The sequence below is a fragment of the Heterodontus francisci genome, chromosome 26, assembly GCF_036365525.1.
Source record: "Heterodontus francisci isolate sHetFra1 chromosome 26, sHetFra1.hap1, whole genome shotgun sequence".
Classification (NCBI taxonomy): Eukaryota; Metazoa; Chordata; class Chondrichthyes; order Heterodontiformes; family Heterodontidae; genus Heterodontus; species Heterodontus francisci.
In genome coordinates, this window is record NC_090396.1 from 33,365,939 (window position 1) to 33,392,068 (window position 26,130).

General features: G+C 39.4%; 2 protein-coding genes across 4 annotated transcripts in view; one reads left to right on the forward strand and one right to left on the reverse strand.

Annotated features, from left to right (window-relative positions):
- Positions 1 to 26,130, forward strand: part of tbcd (tubulin folding cofactor D) — a 370,097-nt gene that overhangs the window by 126,219 nt on the left and 217,748 nt on the right. The gene's annotated exons all lie outside the window — the stretch shown is intronic.
- znf750 (zinc finger protein 750) lies at positions 537 to 19,343 on the reverse strand. 2 transcript variants are annotated; one of them, XM_068058689.1, is made up of 4 exons: positions 19,169 to 19,343; positions 9,923 to 9,987; positions 5,647 to 7,320; positions 537 to 3,388 (listed from the first exon to the last, which is right to left on the reverse strand). In XM_068058689.1, the coding sequence occupies exons 3-4, from the start codon at positions 7,149 to 7,151 to the stop codon at positions 2,527 to 2,529; spliced, it is 2,367 nt and encodes a 788-aa protein (XP_067914790.1). In that variant the 5' UTR covers positions 7,152 to 7,320; positions 9,923 to 9,987; positions 19,169 to 19,343; the 3' UTR covers positions 537 to 2,526. The 2 variants fall into 2 exon arrangements, with proteins under 2 accessions (XP_067914790.1, XP_067914789.1); XM_068058688.1 differs by lacking the exon at positions 9,923 to 9,987.

Sequence of the window (26,130 nt, forward strand, 5' to 3'; positions counted from 1 at the left end):
GAAAAACTGTGGCCATAAAATTAGAGATTGTGATTTCTAGACAACTGTACACAAGGTTTTTGTGTGACTGCCAAAGCTCTGAAATTCACCCTGTGATAGAAGCAGGGCAGGTTTCTGAGCACCAGGAGCTGCCAATATGTAGTCTTCAGCCCAATGCAAAACCAATGGTTAAAATTTGGAAACCTAATTTTCTCTACAGTAATGAGGTATCTTTTCAAAAATGTTTTACATGGAAGCCTAATTTTCCTGCAGATAGCTTCCTTTTCATTATACTTTTATGGCATTTTGAATGATTTAACCTCTTTAAATACCTGTCGTAAATGAGAATTTTGTCTACAATACCCGTATACCTGATTTATTTTGGTGTAGATAAGCTATTCATCTTTGGTGTGATTTAATATAACTTTACTCTGACTTAATATAACATAGAATTAAGTATAATTGGATTCTTATTTTAGTACTAAGTAGGTTACTAGTGTTCAACAAAGAATAAAGGAGACAGTTATTTGTGCATGATGAATTATCTTTAATCCTGTAGCAAATTTTTTTTAAACATAAATGGTTGAACATGATACTAAGTGTTTCCATCACCAGCAGTTTCCCATAATATAAATTAATGTCCACAATAATATTTCTATATTGTAATAATCCTCACGACTTGCATTCCCTAGTACTTCAAGTGAGCCTAATAAAAATAGAATTAAAATACATAATTTTAATGACATCATAGTCTTGCAAGCAATTTTTACCTCTTATACCTGTCCTTTAGTCTGGGTCAGGTAAGTACGATTAAACGAGACTTCATGGACAGTTGGTTAGGTCTGGGTCAATTTAGATTTTAAATGATGATGTGATCATTTTAATTGTTCGTTAAGCAGTGAGAATGTCAGACTTGAGGTTATTTAATTTGCAGAACAAAAGTTGCAGTTACAGTAACTTAATTTTTTCTTATTAATACAGACTTTTCATTGGTAGTCCACATAATTTTTATACTTTCGAATCAGTGTTTCTCTTTACTTTTTTAAAAATGAATTCATGGGATGCTGGTAAGGCCTGCTTTTATTGCATATCCCTAATTGCCCTTGAGAAGGTGGTGGTAAATCGCTGCCTTGAATACAACTGAGTGGTTTGCTTGGCCATTTGAGAGTAGCAAATAGGCCAGACTGGGTAAGATGGCAGATTTCCCTCCCTAAAGGATATTAGTGAACCAGATGGGTTTTCACAACAATCCAGTAATTTTATGGTCACCATTACTGAAACTAGTATTTATTCCAGATTTTACTTTAATTCATGAATTTAAATTCCCCAGCTGCTATGGTGGGAAATGGACTTGTGTCTCTGGATCTGGGACCTCTGGATTACTCATTCAGTTACTTAACCATTATGCTACTGAACCCCTACATCCTGTAGCAAAACAAACTAATCCAGTAAATTTTTGTATATACGGAAGAAAATGTTAGCTTTAATAATGATAACTACATGATTTTAAAAAAGTTTTACCTCTGTGTTTCAGATACTTGAAATACTTGATCTTTGGTTAGCCTGTATTTACTGGGCTACTAGAAATTTCAGCTACTGGCTTGTATTCTTATTTTAGCCAACCTGATTTCACTGTCTTCTATTGACATCTGCCCATCTGGTTCAAACAAGTGATTTAAATGTTCTTAGAAGTGCTTCCAACATTTGTGCCGGTTGTGCCGCATAGGTCATTGAAATTTTTACAAATAAGGTAACATACTTTATTGATTATTTGCTTATTTTACTTGAGGTAGTTGTCTAAAGCCAATTTGAGCCAATCATTGTCAGAGGTGGAATTAGATTGCTAGCTGCACTGTTCATTTTTTTTGCAGCTTGGAGTATTCAAACTCCAATCACTTAGTTTTATATTTATTATATTTTAAGGGGGAAAAGTGAGCTCCAAATAAAAATTCTAGTTGCTCTCTATAGGATGTGTACCATTTTATTGGAATCTCTATTCCAACAAATCTTAGTCTTCTGTGTTAATTTGTTAATTGCATATGAATTGTTTGATTATATGCATGTGGAGGGTGTTAATTGGGGTCTTACTTGAGCACTTATAAGCAGACACTTAGAGAGACTGGTGGAGGGTTTGAGTGAGGAGCTACATGTTTGAAATCTTTTTACTCTGTAAAATAAATGTGAAACTGAGTAAAGATAGGCTCCAGCATTATCCTTCCATAACAAGCTTTCTGGACTTCAACATTCTGTACCACATAATGTAATCCAAATTGAAAATACGTTGGCTGCTGAACTTATTCAGCCAGAAACTGTGTTGCACTATAATCTGTTGCTGTTAACCAACACCCTATATATTATGTATAATAATTATAAGTCGACAGAAAGTCAAAGAAGAGTTTATACACACCCTCGTCCTAGGGTGTGTTACGCATCTTGGTGACTAATCCAGGCTTTGAAACCTTGATGTGAACAATGGTCGTCAACCTTACATGGTTTAATAATTTGCTTAGTCTAATTATTACTGGTTTCAATTGGAATTGCACCATCTTATGCAACTCTAGTTCTCTTCCTCAAATTGAATATCCTACCACAATCATTATCCTTTACATGTGTTGCCTCTAGTTGTGTTTTAACTGATACTTTATTTGACCTTTTTTGACTTCTTGGTTTCTGTTCTTTTTCTATTTTGTCAAATGCAAGTGAACCACAAATGTGTTTGTCTTCATAGCTGGGGTCCTTCAAACTGGCGAACTCCCCAGTTGGCAGAAAAGACCATTCCTCATTACATTTTCCATTGTTGCATATGGCTAACTGGCAAAGAGCCACAGCAGCTGACTGCTTCTGTTCATCATTACAGCTTTGTGTACTTTTGACAACTTTTAATGTGTGCAGGTTGCTGACAACATCTTTTTCTGTCTGTTCTTTCCATTGACCTGTGTTTTTGCAATCCTTGCCAGTACTGAGATCTTCTGCTGAATTAGTTTTTAAGTCAGAATGAAGAGACTTCTTGCCATTTAAGCACTTTGCTTGTGTCCTTGATTCTTTGGAAGTGCTGTCTACTTTTGGAATAGAATCTTCAGATGTTGGCCAGCCATGCTTATGTTTAGCTCTGACTGAAAGATTTAAAGGTACTTCCTGTATTTTTATACAAGTTTGAAACTCATTATCTAGTGGGAAATAACTGCCATCTGATGAGTTTTCATTTGAGCCTTGTGGGAGATTTTTAATTTTAGTTCCAAACTGCTTGTCCTGCTCTGTTTTTGCTTTATCCTTTTTGGAAAGGTTTAATGGGATCATGCCAGTGGAGCTTGTATCTGTGGGTACTGGAGAATTTCCATGGTAGTAATCCAAAATGTTAACATTAGAATAAGTTGGATTGGATGTAGAGCCCTCATTGGGTACCAGAATTCTGTAAGCAGAGGAGTGAAATATGATTTTCAGACTGAATTTCATAGCTTTTACATTTTTTAAATATAAAGACGTAGAAACAACCCATATTTATACAGCACCTTCCACATCCTCAGAACTTCCCAAGCTGCTTCACAGCTAATTAGTGCACAGAAAGATCCCTCAAAACAGTCAGAAAAATGACCAGATAATCTCTTTTGGGGTGTAAGGGATAAATGTTGTTTAGAGCATTGGGAACACTGCTTTTTCAATAACGCCATGGAATCTTTTACATCTGCTGGAACAGATTCTCTATTTAATGCCTCTGTTGAAAGATGGCATATTGACAGTGCAGTAGTGAGGGAGTGCTGCACTGAAATATCAGCCTAGATTATTCATCTAAGATTTCAAAGTCAGGTTTGAGCCCACAACTATTTGATTCAGATGGTGAGACACTTACCACAGAGCTAAGGAAGCGACATAGATTAAAGAAAATCCTAGGAATGCTAAGTACAAAGAAAGCATAGCAGAGATAGAACCTCGAAGAAGGTTAAGGAAAAAACTAGATACTTAAATTTTTCAAATGGACAATAGTACATTTAATGGCCTCATTTCATGGTTCCCATACGTATATCTGTGAAGCTGGCAAGACAGATTCATCAGCCTTTTTAAAAAAAAAAGCGTATGGATCCTTTGTTTTATAAATAGTGGAAGAGAGTACAAAACCAACTAAATTATGGTAAACCTTTAAACATTGCTGTTTATGTTTCATTCGAGTATTGTGTCCATTTTGGGACACAACACTTTAGGAAGGATGTCAAAGCCTTGGAGCAAGTGCAGATTTACCAGAACAGTACTAGGGTTGAGGGATTTTAGTTATGTGGAGAGACTTGAGAAACTGGGATTGTTTTCAGAACAGAGAAGCTCAAAGAGAGATTTAATAGAGGTATTCAAAATTATGAATGGTTTGGTAGTAGATAGCAGGAAACTATGGCCGGAATTTTACGCAACCCCAGCGGGTTGGATGGTGGCATGGGGGCGGGGTAAAATTGAGCGGCAGGCTCCAGGAGGCCAACCCACCCTGATTCTGCCTCCGAATGAGTTTACGGAGGTCCGGCGGGGGGTGGGAAACGGCCCGCCCACCCGAGGCCAATCAAGACCCTTAAGTGGCCACTTAAGGGCCCTCACCCGCCTCCACGGGTATTTTACCCATGGCAAGCAGGTGTGCCAAGGACGTGAAAGGCTGCCCAGCGATAGCTGCCGCCTTTCCGTGCCCCGGGGTGGGTGCATGGCAGTCGGGCACAGGTCCCGGTGGCACTGCTGAGACTAAGAGCTGCTGGCCCGCTGATTGGCCAGCAGCTCTCTGAGGTGGGACCTCCTCCCTCAAGTGCGTGGACGTCCCGCCTCGGGCCAATTAAAGCCTGGGGATCCGTAAAATACCAGACGGATCCCCAGGCTGGGCGGAAGCGGGGTTGTCACCGACATTTACGTCGGAGTCCAGCTCCCGTCCATCCACTGTAAAATTCCGGCCTATTTCTGCTGATAGGGTTGGTGACTAGAGGACACTGATGTAAAATAATTGGTAAAAGAGCCAGGGGAGATGAGGAGAAATATTTTTAAGCGGCATGTTTTGACAATCTGGAATGCAATACCTGGAAGCATATTCAATCATAACTTTCGGAATGGAATTGGACGCATACTTGTAAAGGAGAAATTTGCAGGGCTATGGGGAGAGAGCAGGGGAGCGGGGCTAATTTTCAAAGACCCGGTGCATACACCATGGGTCGAATGGCCTCCTTCTGTGTTGTATGATTCTATGAAATTAACAGTCTGAACTAATTGCTTCTTTCTGAAAATGAGCAGTAATTTGAAGACTAATTATAATGAATAATAAACCACTTCTATATTGTTTGAGTCATAGTGCTGATAGTAAAGCAGCCCTATGAAATTACTTAGAGAGCTGAGTTTGATTCAATGGATGCAAGAGCAAAATACTGCAGATGTTGGAAATAATCTGAAATAAAGACAGAAAATGCTAGAAATATTTGGCCGGTCTGGCAGTATCTGTGGAGAAAAAAACAGAGTTAATGTTTCAGGTCGGTGGCCGTTCATCATAATTCTCAAGAAAATTCACAGACCTGAAATGTTAACTTATTTGCTGGTATATAACATGGTGCCAGCACAGCTATTAACAATATTCTCATAAACGATCTGAAGAATGCAAAATGTCTTTTAAAAAAATAAGTATTTTGAAAACTCTCTTGGTGATGTTTGCTGTACCTGCTGATTGGTCCTTGACTTTCTGGCTGATCTTGTTGACTATGGACCTTATTTGCGTGTGGATTTGTGATGTTTCTGACTGGTCTGATGTGCGTTAAATTTTCTTCCCATCTGTAACTTTTATTGCTTGTGTTTGAAACAATCTTGGGCAATTCACCAAAACTTTCTGAAACAATACTTGTTTTAGCAAAGGTAGTTGGGCTCGGTCGACCTGGAGAGCCCATTGCTGCACTTCCTGCTTTAGGGCTCAATTTTATATTTGTGTTCTCTTTATGTGAATCACTGTTCATGTCCAATACTGCAATCTCGTTGTCTTTTGCATATGCTCTTGGAGCTGAGTTCTCCCATTCAGTGTAAAGTCTCCTGTGAGAGTTCTGGAGGTATAATTCTGATGGTAATGAACTTTCATAAAGCGAAGGATTGACAACTGACAGGTGTGTATTTTGATCCTTGGTAGTGTTAGCTGCTTGTTGAAGCTTCAATCCAAGCCGAGGCATATGATATTCAGCTGAGTTGAGATGATGGACTCCATAAGGAATGGGAAGATTTGAATGAAAATGATGCAGAATTTTATATTGCTCTACTGTTGATGGAGCTAAATATCTTGGCAAAGTCATGCCTGGATTTTGTAGATGAGGTAGCAGGAAATTCTGCTGGTCAGGAGAGACATATAGTGGAGTTGTTGGGTTGTCATATTCAAGTGGCTTGCCAGTGAGGAGATAGGGTGAAAAGACTACTCTTGAGCCTCGTTCAGTGTAATAATGTGTGTAGTCCGGAATCAGCGGTGATGTGTTGGGAGGAATTGAACCAAAGCTTTTATTTGCTTTGGAAAGCTCTGGTGAAACTGAAGAAGGTCGTGCTCTCCATTGGTCACCTGGGCTGTAAAATGCTGATTTCATTAGGATGGGAGATGCCCTGTTGTTGGAATTTTCTGAAACAGAATTTGTGTTTTCATTTTCTTTTTCTGGTCTTTTGCTGGATGTCAGTCCTCCAATAGGCAAGAAAGCTGATGATCTTTCTTCCTTTTCAAAAGCTCCTCCTTTTTCAGATTCATCTATTACAGGAATCATATGATGTAGTTCCTTCTGTTGTTTCGTCTTTGTAACCAGAGCAAAAGCTTGATTATCCATTCCTACATTTTCTTTCATTTCATTATTGATGATTTGATGACTTGTAGTTTTATCTGAAACAGTATTTGTGCATTCTGAACTTTTATTGAATTTGCTAATTGGTATCCTTGGATCATTGCACCCATTTGATATACTGTCTTTCTGGTTGAGTATATTGGTCTCGTTGGAACTTGGCTTTGGGCACTTTCCTGTTTGGTCCTGGTCTGTAACTAGGGAGATTGAATTTTCACACAAGCTGTACTTCATGTGGTTAAACAGGTGTGATTTCTCATTACATGTAAATGGGCACTGGAAACACTTATATTTGAATGGTTTTCCTGGAGGTCGAGGAATGTAGTGAGGTTTCTTTGGTTTGCGTCCTTTAGTGAGGCTCATTTTTGATCTTGATAAAGATGGTTAACTACTGCTTCTCCCAGGTCTTTGCTTTTGTAGATCCTATGTTGGTTTAGTATACTTAAATTGATAATTGAAAAACTCCACTCGGTTTGTTGTACATGTGATCAAAATGTATGAATAAATCAGCACTGGAATAAGTTTCATGAGACTGGAAGAAAGAATGGAAACTGGTTAACTTTGCACAAAGATGAGAGTAACAGCTAGCACATTGCTTAAGATGCACCTGGTTTCAGAAACTGATATGCAAATCTGGCAGTGTGGCAATGGGCCACCTTTAGCATGATGTCAAATACAGATGAACCATTATGGTACAATATCTTGTAAGGTGTATGTGTTTAGTAATCCAAATTGAAGTTACAAGATGCAAAGCATCTATGTAAATATTTCTATTACATATAAGCTGTGAAATAGTTCAGAACTATACATTGCTTGCGTAGTCATATTCCTCTGGATGGTATGAGTTGATTAGTTACCTATTGATTATGATTAGAGATACAGCACTGAAACAGGCCCTTCGGCCCACCGAGTCTGTGCCGAACATCAACCACCCATTTATACTAATCCTACACTAATCCCATATTCCTACCAAACATCCCCACTTGTCCCTATATTTCCCTACCACCTACCTATACTAGTGACAATTTGTAATGGCCAATTTACCTATCAACCTGCAAGTCTTTTGGCTTGTGGGAGGAAACCGGAGCACCCGGAGAAAACCCACGCAGACACAGGGAGAACTTGCAAACTCCACACAGGCAGTACCCGGAATCGAACCCGGGTCCTTGGAGCTGTGAGGCTGCGGTGCTAACCACTGCGCCACTGTGCCGCCCACAAATTATGAGGTTGTGTGAATGTTTATTATTATTGCAATAATAAACTACACTTGAGCAATGTGATGCAGTTCTCCAGGTTCTGAGTTCCTTCCATTTACACCAGGTGAGAGATTTAGAAACTGGCGCCTACACGGGAACACGACTGTTTGGCTCAGTCATTTGGACTTTTACATCAGAGTCTGAAGGTCTTGGATTTAAGCCAAAATCCAAGACTTGAATGCTTAATTTACATTGATGTTCCAAGCACTTTGGGACATCCACAGGACGCAAGAAATGCTGGAGATGTGCAAGTTCTTTATATCAACTGTCTGCACACAGACAATTATTACAAAACCACACTTGCCGCTTTATCATTCTGGTTGTGAATGATTCCTGATAGTCGAAGTACTGTACGGGCCTGTTGGTGCTAAAATAAGTTTGCTATCTGTAAAATGGGTTGAGAGCTCAACCCATTCACAGCTGGCATATAATGGCAAACAGAAAACTATTCTATCAGTGCCCACTTAACTTCACCCTGGCAATTTTGCCTTTGGAAGAGCAAAACCACCACAAGATGGTTTTCCATGCCACCTGAGGCATATAAGGCATCTCATTTATATGACTGCTGCTACCGAAGATGGGCCTATGTCCAGCACTGTCATGTAAATGGGGCATTGGACAGTAAGTTCTTTTATTAAACGGCAATCTTGATAAAAGTTTAATTCACAATTTTTTTAAGCCAGGCCTTTACTGATGTATGTTTCTCTAGTGTCATCTCTCCCTTCCAATTAGTTGTTTTTTTCTTTCTGCATTTTCCTTCAGTTGGAGTGGCATTGTTATCCAGGCGCTTTGATGGGGAGATGGAACGATATTACAGTGACTTGATGTTGAAGGGGTATGAAGTTTGTCAGGATGATTGAGTTGTGACTGTGATTGCCAGTAAATGCAAGATTGACTGGCAAAGCTACATAATATATAATTTCATATTCAGTTCAATAAATAGAATAATAATTTTTTGTACAATAATACTTTTTAACTAAACCTTCTCTTTATCTTTGGATTTTTACATTGTAATAAAATCTATGGTTAGTAGGAAAGCTTGTTTGGCTTTATCAGAGAAATGTGAATGGGCTTACTTGGGTTTTTATTCACTCTGTAGAGAAAATAACATTTGGCCTTTCTTTTTATCAGTGGCATTATTTTGTCTGAAACAGTTATCTTTGGTTAAGGACCAAGAGCTCAAGTTTCACCAGCCTGATAAGAGAAGCAAAGAGATGTTTGGGAAACTCATGTATTGTTTCAAAGAGCTTGTTCGCTTTGCTTGTGTTGCCAGCAAGGCCTGTTGTAGCTTGTCCTTCTGATTCTAGTTTATGAGAAACTCTGATAGTTTCGTTCTCATGGTTTGAAGGCTGTGTTATATGTCACCCCAACGGCTAGATGGTTTTATTTTTATAATGAAAATTTAACTACTGTGTTCTTCATTACTAATTCCTCATTTGAATCATGGAGCTCCATGTGGTCTGAACCCGAACCCCCCCCACCCCCGAAAATATGTACTAACTGACTGACTGTTTCAGTTAATCTTTTTAATATTCAAATAACTCTAAGACATATTTTAATGACTAAGTTGGTTTCTCTCTATTTAAAAAATTGGGTCCATTTAGTTTCTGCCCAAATATTTGTTTTCCATGTTTGGCAAAGGGAAGCAACATGAAATGGATAAACTATTACACATAGCAATATTGGGCTAAAAGTTCATTTAAGAGTAAGGATGCGATTTAAAATATTTTTAAGAGTAACTTTGCTTTGGCAGGCATTCTGCCAAGTGTATACAGTCTGTACAGTTGTCACAACTGATAGCTACCAAACCATCTGAATTTTCTGATAGCTTCTAAACCATCTGAACTTATTTTTTTTTAGAGCAGTATCTTCCTTTACCTTTGCACTATTGGCTCATGAAGTCCGCAGTGTAGTTTTGCATGATGTGAAAGAAGAGATCCTGCCTATGCAGAAGCAAAATGTACAATTTTATTGTGTGACTTAGTGATGATTTTGCTGAAAAGTAATACAGTATACTTGACTAGAATGCAATATATGTACATTTTATTAAAAAATCTCATCTGTGTGAATTCCCTGTCTGCAAAATATTGTTTCTTGTCAAATTTTTGGCATACTTCTGTATCAGCTTTTCTGATTATAAATTCCTATGTGCACATTTATAATAGAACTGTCTCTATTACCATGCTACACACTAATTGCATCCTCCCACTGGTTGTAGTGCCTCAGATTGGCATCTCCAAGCTCTTTAGCCTCTGAAATATCTTACTAAAATCTCACATCTGTTATGCTGTGCTCTAATTATTCTGTTCTACTTTTGTTCAACTGCATGTGCACATTTCTTGGCTTATATTTTTACAGTGTTGCTTTTGATCTTTTTATTTCTTTTTGGATGTTAGTACAGTGTTAGCTATGGGATGTCTTGGGCTGTGCAGTTATGCAAGGAAACGTAAAATGAACTGTTCAGTATGTTTGGTACCCTCTGGATTGAATATTCAAATTCACCTAAGAGGCTGTTGGGCAGTGGACCTGGAGGGGTTACAGAAATAATTACTGAACACTAGAGTTCAGTCTTGCAACCTCAGGGCAAGTATTTAGACTGATTTATTACAAATCACTTGGTGATTGCACATAACTTATCAGGCAGTGGACATTACTTTGTGATGCTGCAGGATAACATTTTAGCCACTTGTAACATTGAATGAAATTAGGTATAAATTTGTTTTATCTTTAGAATATACTTGTTCTGGATCAGCATGGTGATTACATTCCAAGGTTTTGTTGTCAGCTTGTCAGATTTTATATGCAGTAGACAGGCTGGTATATTTCCGTAATCAATATTTCATTGGCACTTGGATACCCTTTTATAGAAGTGGTTCTGTAATTGTGCTGGTTTCCTCGCCAAATTTACCCTACTTGTACTGCAAGGCAAATTCAGCAACAGATGGGAAAGAGCACAAGGACGTGTTCACAAGTCACAAATGAGATTTTAATGCATCTGGATATCTGAAAATTCAGAACATGTTTATAGTTGACTCAAAGTAATGTTCACAACTTCATCAGTCTACTAGAGCCTTTTTTGTTGCCACAGGAGGGCCTATACACAGGTGTGTGGAATAATGGTGGTGATGTGCTACCAGCCAGAACAATCCATCCAAATGGTCAATCACACCTGCAACACTTAAAGCTGAAAGCAAGAGCTTTCACTCATTTACACAGCAGAGTTGACTCTGATGATGCCTTTGGCATCCTGAGCCAATCCTGGATAAAGTAAGCATTGAAACGCTTTAACAACTCCATGTTGATTCTTCTTGGGAAATTTTACTGAGCTGGTTGACATGGAGTAATTGTATGTCTAATAATTAATAAATTAAAATAAATGTTATTTAACAAAAAATGTAGTCTCTTAGTTTGTTGTTGTGTAATTAACACCAGCTCTTATTTAATAATGAAAAAAAAACTTGTTAATGTCTGTTTCATGAGGAAAGTGCTATATGCTGTGCAACTTAAGTTTAATTAATAAAGGATTTACTTTGAGCTATGAATATCACAAGGGGGTTAAAATTTTCATTCTGTTCATTATTCTTATATTGACCAAGATTTTAGTGTATTAATAAACTCTTTGAAAATGCTAGGGACAACCCTCTCTAATGTATATTGAGATTCAGGTGTTGCTGAAATCTGCTTTGAGTTTGTTAAAGTAAGATTATTCTGGCTGTTATGTGTTCGATCTTGATGGTTTCCAGTTCTACTCGCTTCAAGTGGAGATTCTTGTTTCCTAAACAGTTACTGGCTGGTTCCCCTCATTTACTTTGTTGTTGTCATGATGCTGCACAACATTCATGAGAGGTTTCCCAGGGATATATTATACATGAGCTAAATTGGTCCAATGCATGTAAAGATTGCCATCTATAAAATCTACTAGATTAAACATATTTAAGAGATTGATACTTCCCAGTATTGTGTGCAACAACAGTAAGAAAAATCACTAGTTTAAATGAAGTCCACTTACGAAAATTTGAATTGGGTTTTGTGACTAATAAAATATAAAGTAGTGAATTGCCTTCCTAGTGAAAGCATCTGGAATGTCATACATGGCTGAATTTATTGCAATTATTAGGAGCTGAAAGAACACGTTATTTGAAATGCAAGTAATAACATGCCAAAAGAAAAGGTGATCACTTTATGGTTTCTGGACTCTGACAATCGGAAGATAGTTGAGCTCTTGCACTGAAACGTAGTTGCTAGTGCAATAATTACAGTCATCAGTATTGTACTTGCATAAACTGCAGAGATGGAACTTTATTTGGAATACGCAATTTATATTTAAGGCCTGCAATCCTTGAGGAAATATAGATTAAAAAGAAAACAGCAATTTCTGGAAATCTAAAATAAAGGCAGAAATTGATAGAAAAAAATACAGCCGGTCAGTCAGTCAGTCATGTCTGTAAAGAGAAAAATATGTTGATCGTCTTTACCGATACTGACGGACCTATTGTGTCTTTCCAGCATTTAATAATATTGAAAGATGTTAAATTGTTGGTTCCAAATTCATTGAAGACTATTTATCTTATTTGACCGCTCCAAGATCAGCCCAAAAAGTGAATTTGAAGGTTCAAAATGTCTGGGCATGTTTTGCTTAGAAAATTCAAGCATTTATGGTGCTAACTGAAAAATTTCATTTTGCAGTTACCTCAAATAATTTCTTGAGGTGATACTGCATTGAGAACAGCACCAACAAGAATTTATAGCAGCTTTAACAGAATGTTCCAGGGTGCTTCACGGGAGTGTTGTAAAGCAAAATTTGACATCGAGCCATGTAAGGTGATGTTAGGGCAGATGGTCAAAAACTTGGTCAAAGAGGGAGGTTTTAAGAAGAATCTTAAAGGAGGAAAGAGAGCTAGCGAGGTTTGGGAAGGAAATTCCAGAGCTTAGGGCCCAGGAAACTAAAGGCATGGCCACCAGTCCTGGTGCAATTAAAATTGGGGATAGAACCATAGAAAAGTTATGGCACAGAAAGAGGCCATTCAACCCATTGTGTCTGCGCCGGCTGAAAAAACTAGCCGCCCATTCTAATCCCACCTTCCAGCACCTGGTCCGTAGCCTTGCAGGTTACAGCACTTCAGGTGCAGGTCCAGGGATCTTTTAAAAGAATTGAGGGTTTCTGCCTCCACCACTGATGCGGGCAGCGAATTCCAGGCACCCATCACCCTCTGGGTGAAAACGTTTTTCCTCATGTCCCCTCTAATCCTTCTACCAATCACCTTTAAATCTGTACCCCCTGGTAATTGACCTCTCCACTAGGGGAAATAGGTCCTTCCTGCCTACTCTATCTAGGTCCCTCATAATTTTGTACACCTCAATTAAGTCATCCCACAGCCTCCTCTGTTCTAAGGAAACCAACCCTAACCTATCCAATCCTTCCTCATAGCTGCAATTTTCATGCCCTGGAAACATTCTTGTACATCTCCTCTGTACACTCTCCAGACAGTTATGTCCTTCCTGTAATGTGACCAGAACTGTACGCAGTACTCCAGATGTGGCCTAACCAGCATTTTATATAGTTGCAGCATTGCATCCCTTCTTTTGTATGCTGTACCTCAGTCAGTAAAGGAAAGCATTACATATGCCTTCTTCACTCTATCTACCTGTCCTGCCACCTTCAGGGACCTATGCACATACACTCCACGGTCTCTTACTCCCTCTACCCCTCTCAATTTCCTCCGTTTATTGTGTACTTCCTTGCTTTGTTTGCCCTCCCCAAATGCATTTACTCACACTTCTCCGGATTGAATTCCATTTGCCACTTTTCCACTCACTCAATCGAACCATTGATATCATTCTGGAGTCTACAGCTATCCTCTTCACTATCAACTACACGGCCAATTTTTGTGTCATCTGCAAATTTCCCAATCATGCCTCCCAAATCATTTATATATACCACAAACAGCAAAGGACCCAACACAGCCATGTGGAACACCACTGGAAACTGCTTTCCATTTACAAAAACATCCGTTGACCATTACTCTTTGCTTCCTGTCCCTGAGCCATTTCTGGATCCAACCTGCCACCTTCCCCTATATCCCATGGGCTTTTACTTTTCTGACCGGTCGCCATGTGGGACCTTGTCAAATGCCTTAGTTAAATCCATGTAGACAACATCTACTGCACTACCCTCATCAATTCTCCTTGTTCTTTACTCAAAAAATTAAATTAAGGTCACTGACCTGAAACGTTAACTCTGCTTCTCTCTCCGCAGATGCTGCCAGACCTGCTGAGTATTTCCACTATTTCCTCCCTGGCTTCTTTTAACAGCCTGAAATACAATCCATTCGGCCCTGATCATCCACTTTCAGGGATGTCAGGCCCCTGGTACTTCCTCTCTCATTATGCTTATTTTATCTAATATTTCACACTCCTCTTTAACTATAAAGTCTGCATCATGCCTCTCCTTTGTGAAGACAGAGGCAAAGTATTCATTAAGAACCCTGCCCACATCTTCTGCATCCACGCATGTTACCTCATACATCTCTGATAGGCCCTATCCTTAAGGATCCAGAATTAGCTGAGCCCAGATATCTGGAGGGTTCTGGGGCAGGAGGAGATTACAGAGATAGGGAGGGGAGAGGCCATGGAATGATTTGAAAACAGCAATAAAAATTTTAAAATCCAGGCATTGCTTTACTGGGAGCCAATGTAGGTCACTAAGCACAGGGGTAAATGGGTAAATAGGTGACTGGGACTTGTTTGAAGTAAGAACACGACAGCAGAGTTTGGATGACCTCAAGTTTACGGATGTGGGAGGCTGGCCAGGAGTGCATTGGAATAGTCAAGTCTATAGGTTACAAAGGCATGGAGAATGGTCAAAGGATCATAGGAAATAGGAGCAGGAGTAGGCCATTTGGCCAGTCGAGCCTGCTCCGCCATTCAAACAGATCATGGCTGGTCATCTACCTCTGCCATTTTTTCTCCACTATCCCCATATCCCTTGATGTCGTTAGTATTCAGAAATCTATCAATTTCTGTCTTGAACATGTTCAACAATTGAGCTTCCACAGCCCTCTGGGTTAGAGAATTCCACAGATTCACCACCATCTGAGTAAAGAAATTCTTCCTCATATCAGTTCCCCTTATTCTGAGACTGTGCCCCCTTGTTCTAGACTCACCAGCTGGAGGAAACATCGTATCCACATCCATCCTGTCACGCCCTGTAAGAATATGGGCGGCACACAGATACCTTTGGACATCACTTCCCAACCCCTCTCCATTTAAGAAATACTCTGCCTTTTTTTTTCTACCAAAGTGCATAACTTCACACTTATTCACATTATATTCCATCTGCCATGTTCTTGCCCATTCACTTAGCCTGTCCAAGTCCCCTTGAAGCCTTCTTGCATCCTCCTCACAACTTACATTCCCACCTAGTTTTGTGTCATCAAACTTGGAAATATTATATTTGGTCCCCAAGTCCAAATCATTGATATAGATTGTGAATAGTTGGTGCCCAAGCACTGATCCTTGCGGTACCCCACATGTTACAGCCTGCCATCCTGAGAATGACCCATTTATTCCTACTCTCTGCTTTCTGTCTGTTAACCAATTCTTAATCCATTGCAGTATATTACCCCCAATCCCATGTGCTCCAATTTTGTTTACTAACTGCCTGTCTTGGACCTTATCAAAAGCCTTCTGAAAATCCATATCCACCACATCCACTGGTTCTCCTTTATCTATGCTACAAGTAACATCCTGAAAAAACTCCAACAGGTTTGTAAAACATGAATTCGCTTTCACAAATCCATGTTGACTCTGCCCAATCATATCGTTATTTTCCAAGTGTCCAGTTATCTCATCCTTTATAATAGATTCTAACATTTTCCCTACTACTGACGTCAAACCAACAGGTCTGTAGTTCTCCGTTTTCTCTCTTGCTCCCTTCTTAAATAGTGGGGTTACGTTAACTACGTTCCAGTCTGCAGGAACCTTTCCAGAATCTATAGAATTTTGAAAGACAACGACCAATGCATCTACTATCTCTATAGCCACGTCTTTCACGACTATGCGATGTAGTTCATCTGGCCCAGGGGATTTATCAACTTTCAATCCAATTTGGTAGAAAGTGACAGCCTTTTTGATGGCGCTGATATGTGGTGGGAAGCTCACCTCGGAGTTAAATATGACGGTAAGGTTTTGAATTGTCTGGTTCAGCTTCAGACAGTTGTCAGGGAGGGGGATGGAATCTGTAGTAAGGGAATGGCATTCATAGTGGGGACTGAAGATAATGGCTTTGGCTTTCCTAATATTTAATTAGAGAAAATTTTTGCTCGTCCAATACTGGATGTCAGACAAGCAGTTTGATAATTTATCAACTGTGGAGAAGTCGGGAGAGGTGGTGGTGAGTTAGAGATGCAACATCAATCTTATTAAGAGACACTGCCACAAAAATTGATAAGTTTTAGTGTTTTAAATGTAAAAGGTTGTCCAAAGGACCCTCAGTGGCCCAGTTGGCAAAATCACTTAGCCATATAGACCAGAAGGTCGCAAGTTTAACTCTTGGTCTATAGTTACCCAGTTGATCTTAGATGTGAAAGCAGTAGGGTGCTACATCTGGTTTCACTGGCCCTGACCCAGGGATAGGAAAATTCACCCTAGGTTCTTGTACTTATCTCTGCTAAAAAAAAAAATTGTGCACGTCTGGACATTTTGTGAAGAGTAGATCAAACTCTGTTGTCCCCACAGTCAAATAATTTTCTGCCATTCACTGTCTAAGCTGGCACCTGATGAATAGGCACTTGAGTGAGTTCCATAGGGCACCTGATGGTCATGGAATGGCAGTCCTGCAGAAATTACCAAAAAGGCCTAAATCTTTGGGTTGAGTTTATAATTTGGTATATTTTTAATGTGACCATATCTTTCAGTAGTTAAATACCCATTTTAGATTATGAAATGACATATTTTGTTTCTTGCAACATTTGCAAGAATGGACAAACTACAAATTTTCTTGTGTAAAATTATTTTAAAGAAGTGTAAAATATAAAAAGTATGAACAATGTGCAGCTGAGCGTGTAATCTGGTTGTTTTTCACAGTAATCTCCTATCTTTTATTTAAAAGAAAATGTTTTCTTGCCTTTTAACTCTTCCCACAGCATTACCCCTCTTTCTGACCCTCTTGAATACTGTTCTCATATATGTCTTTGAGACGTGTATGAGAGCAGGCAGGGTAACCCTCCCTTCATTTCTCCTCCCTACCTGCAGGGAAGCACTTAGCTTCTGTTTGTGCCACCCACTGATGGCATGCCCAACTTGTTCTATTTTTGATGTTGGTGCCGAAATCATACTGTGCAAAGAAATGGGCTACCAGCTATTGCAACAATTTAAAAGTCGAAATGATGATGCGTTCCTGAACCACCCAAAGTAAAAATTACTCCCTTTTTCTGCCAGGATGTGGCTAAAGAAGGCTGATGCAAGGTATCTTATTTGGGGATCGGTTAACGTTTTATATTCCGAAAGGAAACTTAAACGGTAGGCTCCTAAAACCAGTTTACAGAACATCATCTTTGTGAATAACTCTCACCTTCACCACTGATGTTTTGCATGGCATGCTTAATTAAAATTAACTGCTGAGGCTGACCGATAATCTCATACAAGAGCTTTGATGATTGAAAGTACTGATTTAGTTTGACTAGGTTCTGCATTTGTTTGTAGTTTTACACAAGAACTATAGTCATACTCTGCTAAAACTGTTTGAAAATGTAAGCAAAGATTCCATTGAGATGGGAAAACTAGTTTTACAAATATATTCCTTTATAAATTGAATGTAGTCCATACTTGTAGTGAAGCTCCCCTTCTTTTCCCTCAGTGCCTTGTGACATTAACCGAAAGAGGAGGTAGGGGAGCTGCTTCTAATGCTACTTTATAACCAGTTTCTAGGAGGTGTACAGCAACAGTTCAAGGTGACTTGCCTTCTGATGTTTCTCATTCTTCAACTCTGCAATGTTTCTTCATCCTCCCCACCCACCCCTCTCCAACACACTCTGAAAAGTTGAGCACTTGCTTATTTTGGGAATTTCATTGGAAAGCTTCTGTGGCGTACAATATTGTTACGCTAAAGATTTTAGGCACTTTTCTAGTTGTAATAACGCAAGCCAATGTAAACCAAAACTGGAAAAAATTGATTTAATCTGAATGGGTAAACTGTATTAAGGTAACTTGTCACACCACCTGTGTGCCTGTTTTTTGTAAATTACATATTCTGTATTTCACAAGTTATCTGTGTGTTCACCTCCTGTTGGCTCATTTCTGTGCCTGGAGGACAGATGACGGTGAATGTGGAGATTTCAATGCTGGTTCCTGGAGTGGGTGTATATGTGTATGTGCTGACACAGACTTTAACCTTACTTAGTACATTGCTTAAAGCAGTAGCACAGGTGCATGAAAAACAACTACTTATTGGGGAATAAAATGTGTTTTTCTTGTCTGCGGTCTGTGTATTTTGAATCTTATATCTATCAAAATCTATAAATTGCTTCTGGAAATTTTTCCAAATTCTTGATATATTTCCTTGTGTTGATTTATAACTAAGATTACCTAATGAGGGTTTAAAAACAAATCATCTTCAGATCTAAAAATTCTGTTTTGAGTTAACAGCACTTAGGACCAATTAATAGTTTTCTTCAGGGCTTTTCTGCCTTCCTTAATGGGATGCAGTGCCAGTAAATGAATAAATAGATCCTCATAATAGATTTTTAGATGTGCCAATTTCTGAGAAGTTCCTTGTAATTCTTTTTAAACATCTCTCTGCCATATCCAAAACACTTAATAAAGTACTGGTTTGGTTTAATTAGAAGTTACATGAAGATTAATCATATTCCCTTCTGATTAAAACTTGGGATAATGTATGATATATGTTAAACAGTATTGTAAGTTGTGTTAGTAAACACCATTGAGACTTCAGAGAATTGAGGTTTGATAAATATATTTTTCAGTCAGTGCATAATACATTACATTAATTATGCAACTACAATTTACTAAGTTCATATTGATGATTATGCTAAAATCATGTTATAACTAACTTGAGTGTAGGAGAATTATTAAAATGCTTTTTAAAAAAAGTCACAATGCACTTACCTTGCATACATTGAGGACAGTGTGCTTTTTGTTGATTACTATTGCAATGAGTATACTGCACTGAAGCAAAGTATGTGCTCTCCTTGATTGCTAGGTGAAAATGAAGCCCGCAGTTCCAATAGGAGGGACTATAAGTGAAGGAGTTGGGCCCTGAGGGCATGGAGATGCACCTGATGTTATTCCTGCCCCAAGCAATGATTCATGTGTTTCTATCCAGTTACAGCTTTCTTTCAGTATTACCTCAGCAACTGATTTGCAAAGCAAAATTGTTTTGGTTTCTACTGGCCATTTTACAGCAAGCAGTCATGTTTACACAAACTTGAACTTCTGTGGTGTAAGCAAGCACTTTTGTTTGAACTGTAACTCTGCTTACGCTGGTCTTTTGTTTATAATTTTTTCCCTTCCCCAAACTTCGTAAACTGCTTTAAAAAACTGCCTGTTTTAAATACAGTTGTATTTATGATATTTGCAGATTGTATTATACCTTACCAAACAAGTTTTGTCAGCTATGTTTGTATTCCATGACTGAACTTTTGTGCTTCAGCTCCTCCTGAAAATACTAAGCATGAAAATATATGGTTTAAAATGGAACTTCTAAACACAAATGCAACAGAATGTGTTCAGTGTTTATCATTTCCAAACTGTCTGCATTGTGTTGTGTGAAAAAATTCTTGCAGCCCCTGTTCACTGTGATTACCTTTTAACATTTTCTGTTAATAATGTTTTCTTTTGTAAACCAAATGGACATTTATAATGACTAACCCAATCTCTATGACACTGTCTTTGGGCATACAGGATGAATATTAAGGGGAATGTGTTGAGGGATGTTTCCTGTGGTTTCCAGGTTCATGATTAAACTGCATGCGTTCTATGCAGCAATAGATACAAAATGTTTCAGATGGAAATCTGTGTGGGCATGGATATTCTTCAGATCTGTTCGACAAGTGGTTTGATGATGCAGCCTGTTGATAAACTGATGTGGCATCTATCTTAGTCTTGGCTTAGTGGCAACACTCTTGTTTCAGAGTCAGAAGGACATAGGTTCAAATTCCACTTGAAACTTGTGCATGTGTTCGAGGTTGACACTTCACTGCAGTACTGTCGGAGAGGTTGTCTTTGGATGAAATGTTGACCAGAGGCCCCATCTACCTGCTTTGGTAAGAGTAAACATTTCATGGCACTATTTGAAGAACAGGGAAGATCTACCGATGTCTTGGCTAACACTGATCTCTCAATCAACACCACCAAAAAGAGATTATCTAGTCATCTTTCTCATTTCTTGGACCTTGCTTTGTGCAATATTTGCTTATTGGTGGTGAAGTGCTTTGAATAGTATATTACACTACAAAGAGGCTGTCAAAAGCTAGAGTTTAAGGAGATTTTTGAAGATGGGGAGATGTAGCAAGGCAGACAGGTGAAGGGAAGGAATTCCTGAAGCAATGTGGTTGAAAGCTCTGCCACTGATGTAAATAGAGGGATTTAGTGTAAACACATTTACCCCAGAATTGGAAGGATAGAGAATGTAGGCAGGTTTTGTAAGAATGGAGGAGGTTGCAGAGATGGCAAGGAGTGAGATTGTTGAAGGCAAGGACAAAAATTTTGAAATTGATATACTGAGGAATGAGAACCGATGAAGATTGGTATGGACAGAGTTGATGTACAAGATTTTGTAAGTGATAGGATAAGGATGGCGGAGTTCTTGATAACTTGGAGTTACATATGGTTGCGCTAGGGAGGCTATCAAATGGGCCTATGAAATGTTGAGTTTGGAGATGATGAAGGCATAGATGAGAGTTTTGGCAGCAGTCGGGGCAAGATAGAAATAGAGAAGGTTAATGCTTTGGAAGTAGTTTTGCTGATGGACTGAATGTGGTGTTGGTGCAGGCTCGCGACTGAGCAGGGGATCGAGATTGTACGTGTTGGGGTTCAGCTTGAACAGGCATCAAAGAGGAATGGGATTGGGGCGAGTGCAGAGTTTCTAACAAGAACCGAGGAGCCGAGCAGAATGAGTTTGGTTTATCAGTGTTGCGATGCAAGAGATTCTGGCACATCCCCAACTTGATGTTGGACAGCACAGTGTGGCAGCCTTGGAATGGAGTGTGATAACAGGGAGCTAAAGCTGGGTTTCATCAGCAAGTGGCACATTTTCGTGACCAATGGATAGTTTTGCTAATTTGCATCTCCAGTAAACAGGCTGCTTAATGTGTTTCCATTGTTAATTGGTTAATCAGCTGATCAAGCATCAAAACTTGCCTGTTATGGAGAACCAAGAATGCTGGTCAAGACCAGTCTTTGAACTTAGACCTTGAGGTAGGGTCCAGTGTTTTGTGAGATTTATAAGGCTATCCTGATTTATTTATTCATTTTCATGATTTGAAAAGTAGTATATGCCTAGTTAAGAAAGAAATGCCCCTTTCGGACAAAAAAAATGAAGAACGTGAAAAAGACTTTGATTGAAACCTATGCCCTGACATAATGAGGTATTGTGAGAGGTCTGGAGACTGACCCTTGTAGCCAACATGTCAAAATCTGCTACCAATTTGAGGTTGTACACCAAATGTGCTGCACTCAACCAAACTGCAAATTCCAATGTTTCCTGCTGATTGATGGACAGACTGCAGAAAGGAAGGCACACCCTTTTACACATTCTAATCATGCTCATATCTTGGTGCCAAGAACATTTCTGCAGAACTCTGTATGTACATAATGATGCCTGAGTTCCTTGCAAGGTGGTGGACAGAAGAGTGGAATCCGAGCAGGAGGGAAAAACAGAAGAGTAGGGCATGAGGCATCAAAAATATGGTCAAGCAGAAGTAAAGGGCTTTTCAAAGCAGGGAGGGAAGAAATAAGACATAATAAAAATTAAATTGCGATCTTGTGCAGCTTGTATACCCGGAATGGGTTTTGTTTTATAGCGGTTGGAAGCACGGAGCCAACAAGAATAGAGTTAGAAAATTGAGCTGCTTGTGGATTAGCATTTTGCCAGCAAATGGGTTAAGGTGGCTGATGGTTTGGAGGTGGTAGTACTCTGACATTTGTGTTGCAGAGTATGCCAAGTTTCGCACTGCAGTTGGGAAGTTAGTGAAATCAAGGCTCGAGATACGTAGGTATTTGCGTGAGCCAAGAGGACAATAGTCCTTGCAAATTTAGCCACTTGTTTGCTTGGCCTACTTGGTAGATGGCAAGCCTCCTCCATGTTCCCCCAAAACACACAGACTAACGTAACTTTCATTATTAGGTGCAAGAAAGTGTTTTCCCCCATTGTGGTGGAGCTCAGCCCTTCTCAGAGCTAAGATGGATCAAACATTTATGACAGATGTACCAGTTAGAGCGAGTGACATTCAATCACTGTCTGGAACTGGAAAGATACTGGGTAGTCTGTGGCCCTTTTCTGGAGACTTGGTCAGTGCAACACCTTGTTCTCTCCACTACCTACTTCCCTGCCCCCCACTATCCACCAATGCCCAAATCATCATCTCATGTACTAACACTTCGGGTGGAATGAAGTTAACATTAGTTTCTCACCAGAAAATAGTCAACAGCAGTTACCATAAATAGAAAATAACTTTTGCCTCCGAGCCCAACAAAAATCCAGGGACCAAAGCTATGGAGGTTACCATGATTGTAATCGTACAGTGTTTCTCAGATATGCACAGTCATGCTAACAAATCCAATTGTGCCATACAATCAAAATGTTAAGTGATTTCACTAAATGTATGTCTGCACATCATCGTATGAAAAATTAAGATAAAAATGAAAGCTGAGTCCCAGATTTCTGCTTGGGACCTTTTATTTTTAGAGCAGACCCTTTTAAAATATTTCAAGAAAACGATATTTCATTTTTGTTGTGAACTACTTTTCAGTCAGCAATTTTCGTAACCCGTTTCTTTTTATTAACAAACTGAAGTAGGTGAATGCAGCAACTAAATGGTTTTGTTGCTCCTGACCTCAAATGTAAACAATAAGTAGCACTTTAAAAGATATGTATCTGGAAAATCTATAGGAGCTACTCCGATTGTCTGCTGTAATTTTGGCAGAGATCCCGAAGAAATTATTATTTACACAGTTTCTCCAGGATTTCTGCCGTTCTTCCATTGTAGTTATCCCATGGAAATTCTGACTTGCATGTCACAGTTACATCACACCAAAACTGTTGTGTTCAACTGCTTTCTGGAATTGGAAGAAGCTGCCTGTTGTGGAAAATCTTGTTGGTGATATTTTGTTACTACAATTGAAAAATGTAGATGATCTGCTAGGTGTGGAACTCAGAATACAGACAAGGAGTTTCCAAGTTTTCTCCCCAGTTTGTGCTGAGCCAGCCGATTGCAGCTAAGATGGACTTTTGGGGCACTTTAATTGTCCTCCTTGTTCCCTGGGTGGGAGGTGGGGGAAAGAAACATTAGCAATGTTTCTCACATCTTATTGCTATCCAGTGACTATTGATAGAAATATGAATAGCCTGGCAACACTTCTTGTCCGGGATCATGCATGATGAATGGTTGATTGCTTGAGATACTGAACTGTGCCCAGCACTTGTGGAACTATGCCCCAGCAAGGAGCAAATGTCTTCCAGAGGTGGTGGGAAACTGGCAGGAAAAAACACATTGGGCTGAATTTTAGTTCTAGGGTCCTGATGCTGGGCTGAATTCCAGTTCAGGACCCTGGAGGAGATTGTCGGAAGCCCTGTCTAATAAGGATGGTGGGTGGGCTTCGCAGACAGGAGGGCCCATGGGAGTGCCTGAGGCTTTGGGCGGCCGCCAGCCTCACTGGAAAGGTGGGCACTGCTGCCCTCTGAAGACTTATAAATTGTACAGATTATATTGTGGCCACAGCTGCAAGGTCATCATTGTGGGGGGAGTGCCTCCACAGGATGGCCTGCAGCTGTGTCCCTCACAACGCAGCGGGTCCACGCTTGGCTGCAGTGCAGGATGCTGCACCCACACCGACCTGCCGGTGGGTTGCCGTCACAATTCTATCTGTGGGCTCCAGCCACTTTGGGGGAAACTGTGTGTCATCTGGAAAAACCCGACAGTGTGTGAAGACTGCACTCAATTGGCACTTTAGTTGGCCTAATTGGCGACCCGCCACTGGCGGATGGATAGCCGTCACATTCTGCCCCGCCCCCCCATTCTCCCCTCCCCCTCCAGAAGCTGCCTCCCTGAAAATAGGCCAGAGGCAGGAACATGCTGGCAGACCAGCATACTGGCCAGTAGCGAGAAATTGCCATCACGCCCGCCTTCAAACTGCCTCCGCCTTAGGATGAATGTTCAGTCCGTTGTCTTTGAACTGCATGGACTTTGACTGAAAGCAGGATTGGACTTTGCTTTGATGGAACCTTGAATTCAGTATCCTGCTTACTCTCAGTCATCAGGGTCACACATGGTGCTGTAGAGAAGAATGTCTGTGCCTATGTCCATAGCACTTTACTCTAGCATGAATCAGCACCATCAAGGGTAGGTGGGGAGAAAATTGATGGACAAAAATAGGAGAAATAAAACCTTTTAAATTCAGTTGTATGGAAGTAGAAGTCATTCTATTCATTTCACTTCCTTATAGCAAGATAGCAAAGTATTGTAACAACGCTAGGAAAATTTCAGAGTTGATCCTCATTTACACCAATATTGGGTGTGATGGAATAGTTCTGATTGTAATTCTGTGATATTTGTCTGACTGCTGAACAAGTACATTGGAATAAGAAGTAGTTTTTAGATTTTAAGTGCCTCACTATTAGTATAGCAACAACACACTACAAAATAAAATCTGTTATTTAGTTCATTAAACTGAGAACAAAAATGCACAGAAAAGCAAGTGCTATGACTGAACAGTAATCCTTTGAATGATGACTTAAGGCCTTAGAAGCTTTTGTGAGAGAAATTACGAGCACAAAGGTCTTCAGTGACAGTCTGGATACCCTGGCTTCTGAATCATATGTGACCAATTTGTGCAAATTCTACATTGACAATACTTTTGATGTACTAACAATAGTTGAGCTGTAGTTCCACCTGGAACAGAAAATATAATTTCTTTTTATTTGACTCATGGGTCCCTCTTCCGAAATATTGTCCCATTTCCTGGATGTGAGACTAGGCAGGTGACATTTTCCTCTCCCATTGGCAACTTTGCTCTTGAGCAGCTGTATTTTTCAATAATAGGTTGTTGAAATCTTTGTGATATATTAGGGATCTCCTCATGATGTACAGTTTAAAGAAATGATTGAATTACTTTGTTAAAAAATCATGTTTAACTGATCACCCAAAAATTTTGAAACTGAAATTGATTGATTTTTGTTAGGTGTGGGCATTAAGGCATATGGAACCAAGGTGGCTAAATGGAGTTAAGATACAGATCAGCCATGATCTAACTGAATAATGGAACAGGCTTGAGGGGTTGAATGACCTAGTCCTGTTACTGTGTGCCTAACTCCTGATCTGTTAATATGATCAGCATGAATGCAAATTTTGTTCTTCGACTCTAGTTTGGGTGAGTTTTGCAAAAAATAGAGTATTTTACTCCACTGCACGTCCTCAAGGAGTTCGAATTTTGATGGTTCTTCAGCCACTGCGGTCAAGATGTTCAGAAACTGGATGTGGGAATTATACAATCTGTGTTATAGATACATTAGATTCTTTGCAGTTAAAGTATAGCTAGATGTGGTTAAACATAGCATCAGTTAGTAGGAGCCTACATAAGAGGTAATATTCAACAAATTATGTTGGTAATTTTTAATAGAAACAAAATATCTAAATTGTACTTCTGAAAAATTGAGTGATCACATTTTTAAAGAACACCTATCATTCCTTATTATATTGTGTAGTTATGTTAGCAATTGTTCAAAATAAGTAAAGAAATCTTGCAATTAGGAAAACGCATTGGACACAAAGCCCACTCCTTCCACAAATGGATGAGTAACTCTACTATGGTCTCCCTCTCCCTTTACTCAGGATATCTATAATTACTAACCC

What these genes read in the sequence shown, in the direction of transcription:
- znf750 (XM_068058688.1), bottom strand. Translation starts at nt 7,151, where the DNA reads ATGAGCCTCACTAAAGGACGCAAACCAAAGAAACCTCACTACATTCCT. An exon ending in AGTCAAGGACCAATCAGCAG is followed by an intron (nt 3,389 to 5,646) that starts GTACAGCAAACA and finishes CTCTGCTTACAG; the next exon opens with AATTCTGGTACCCAATGAGG.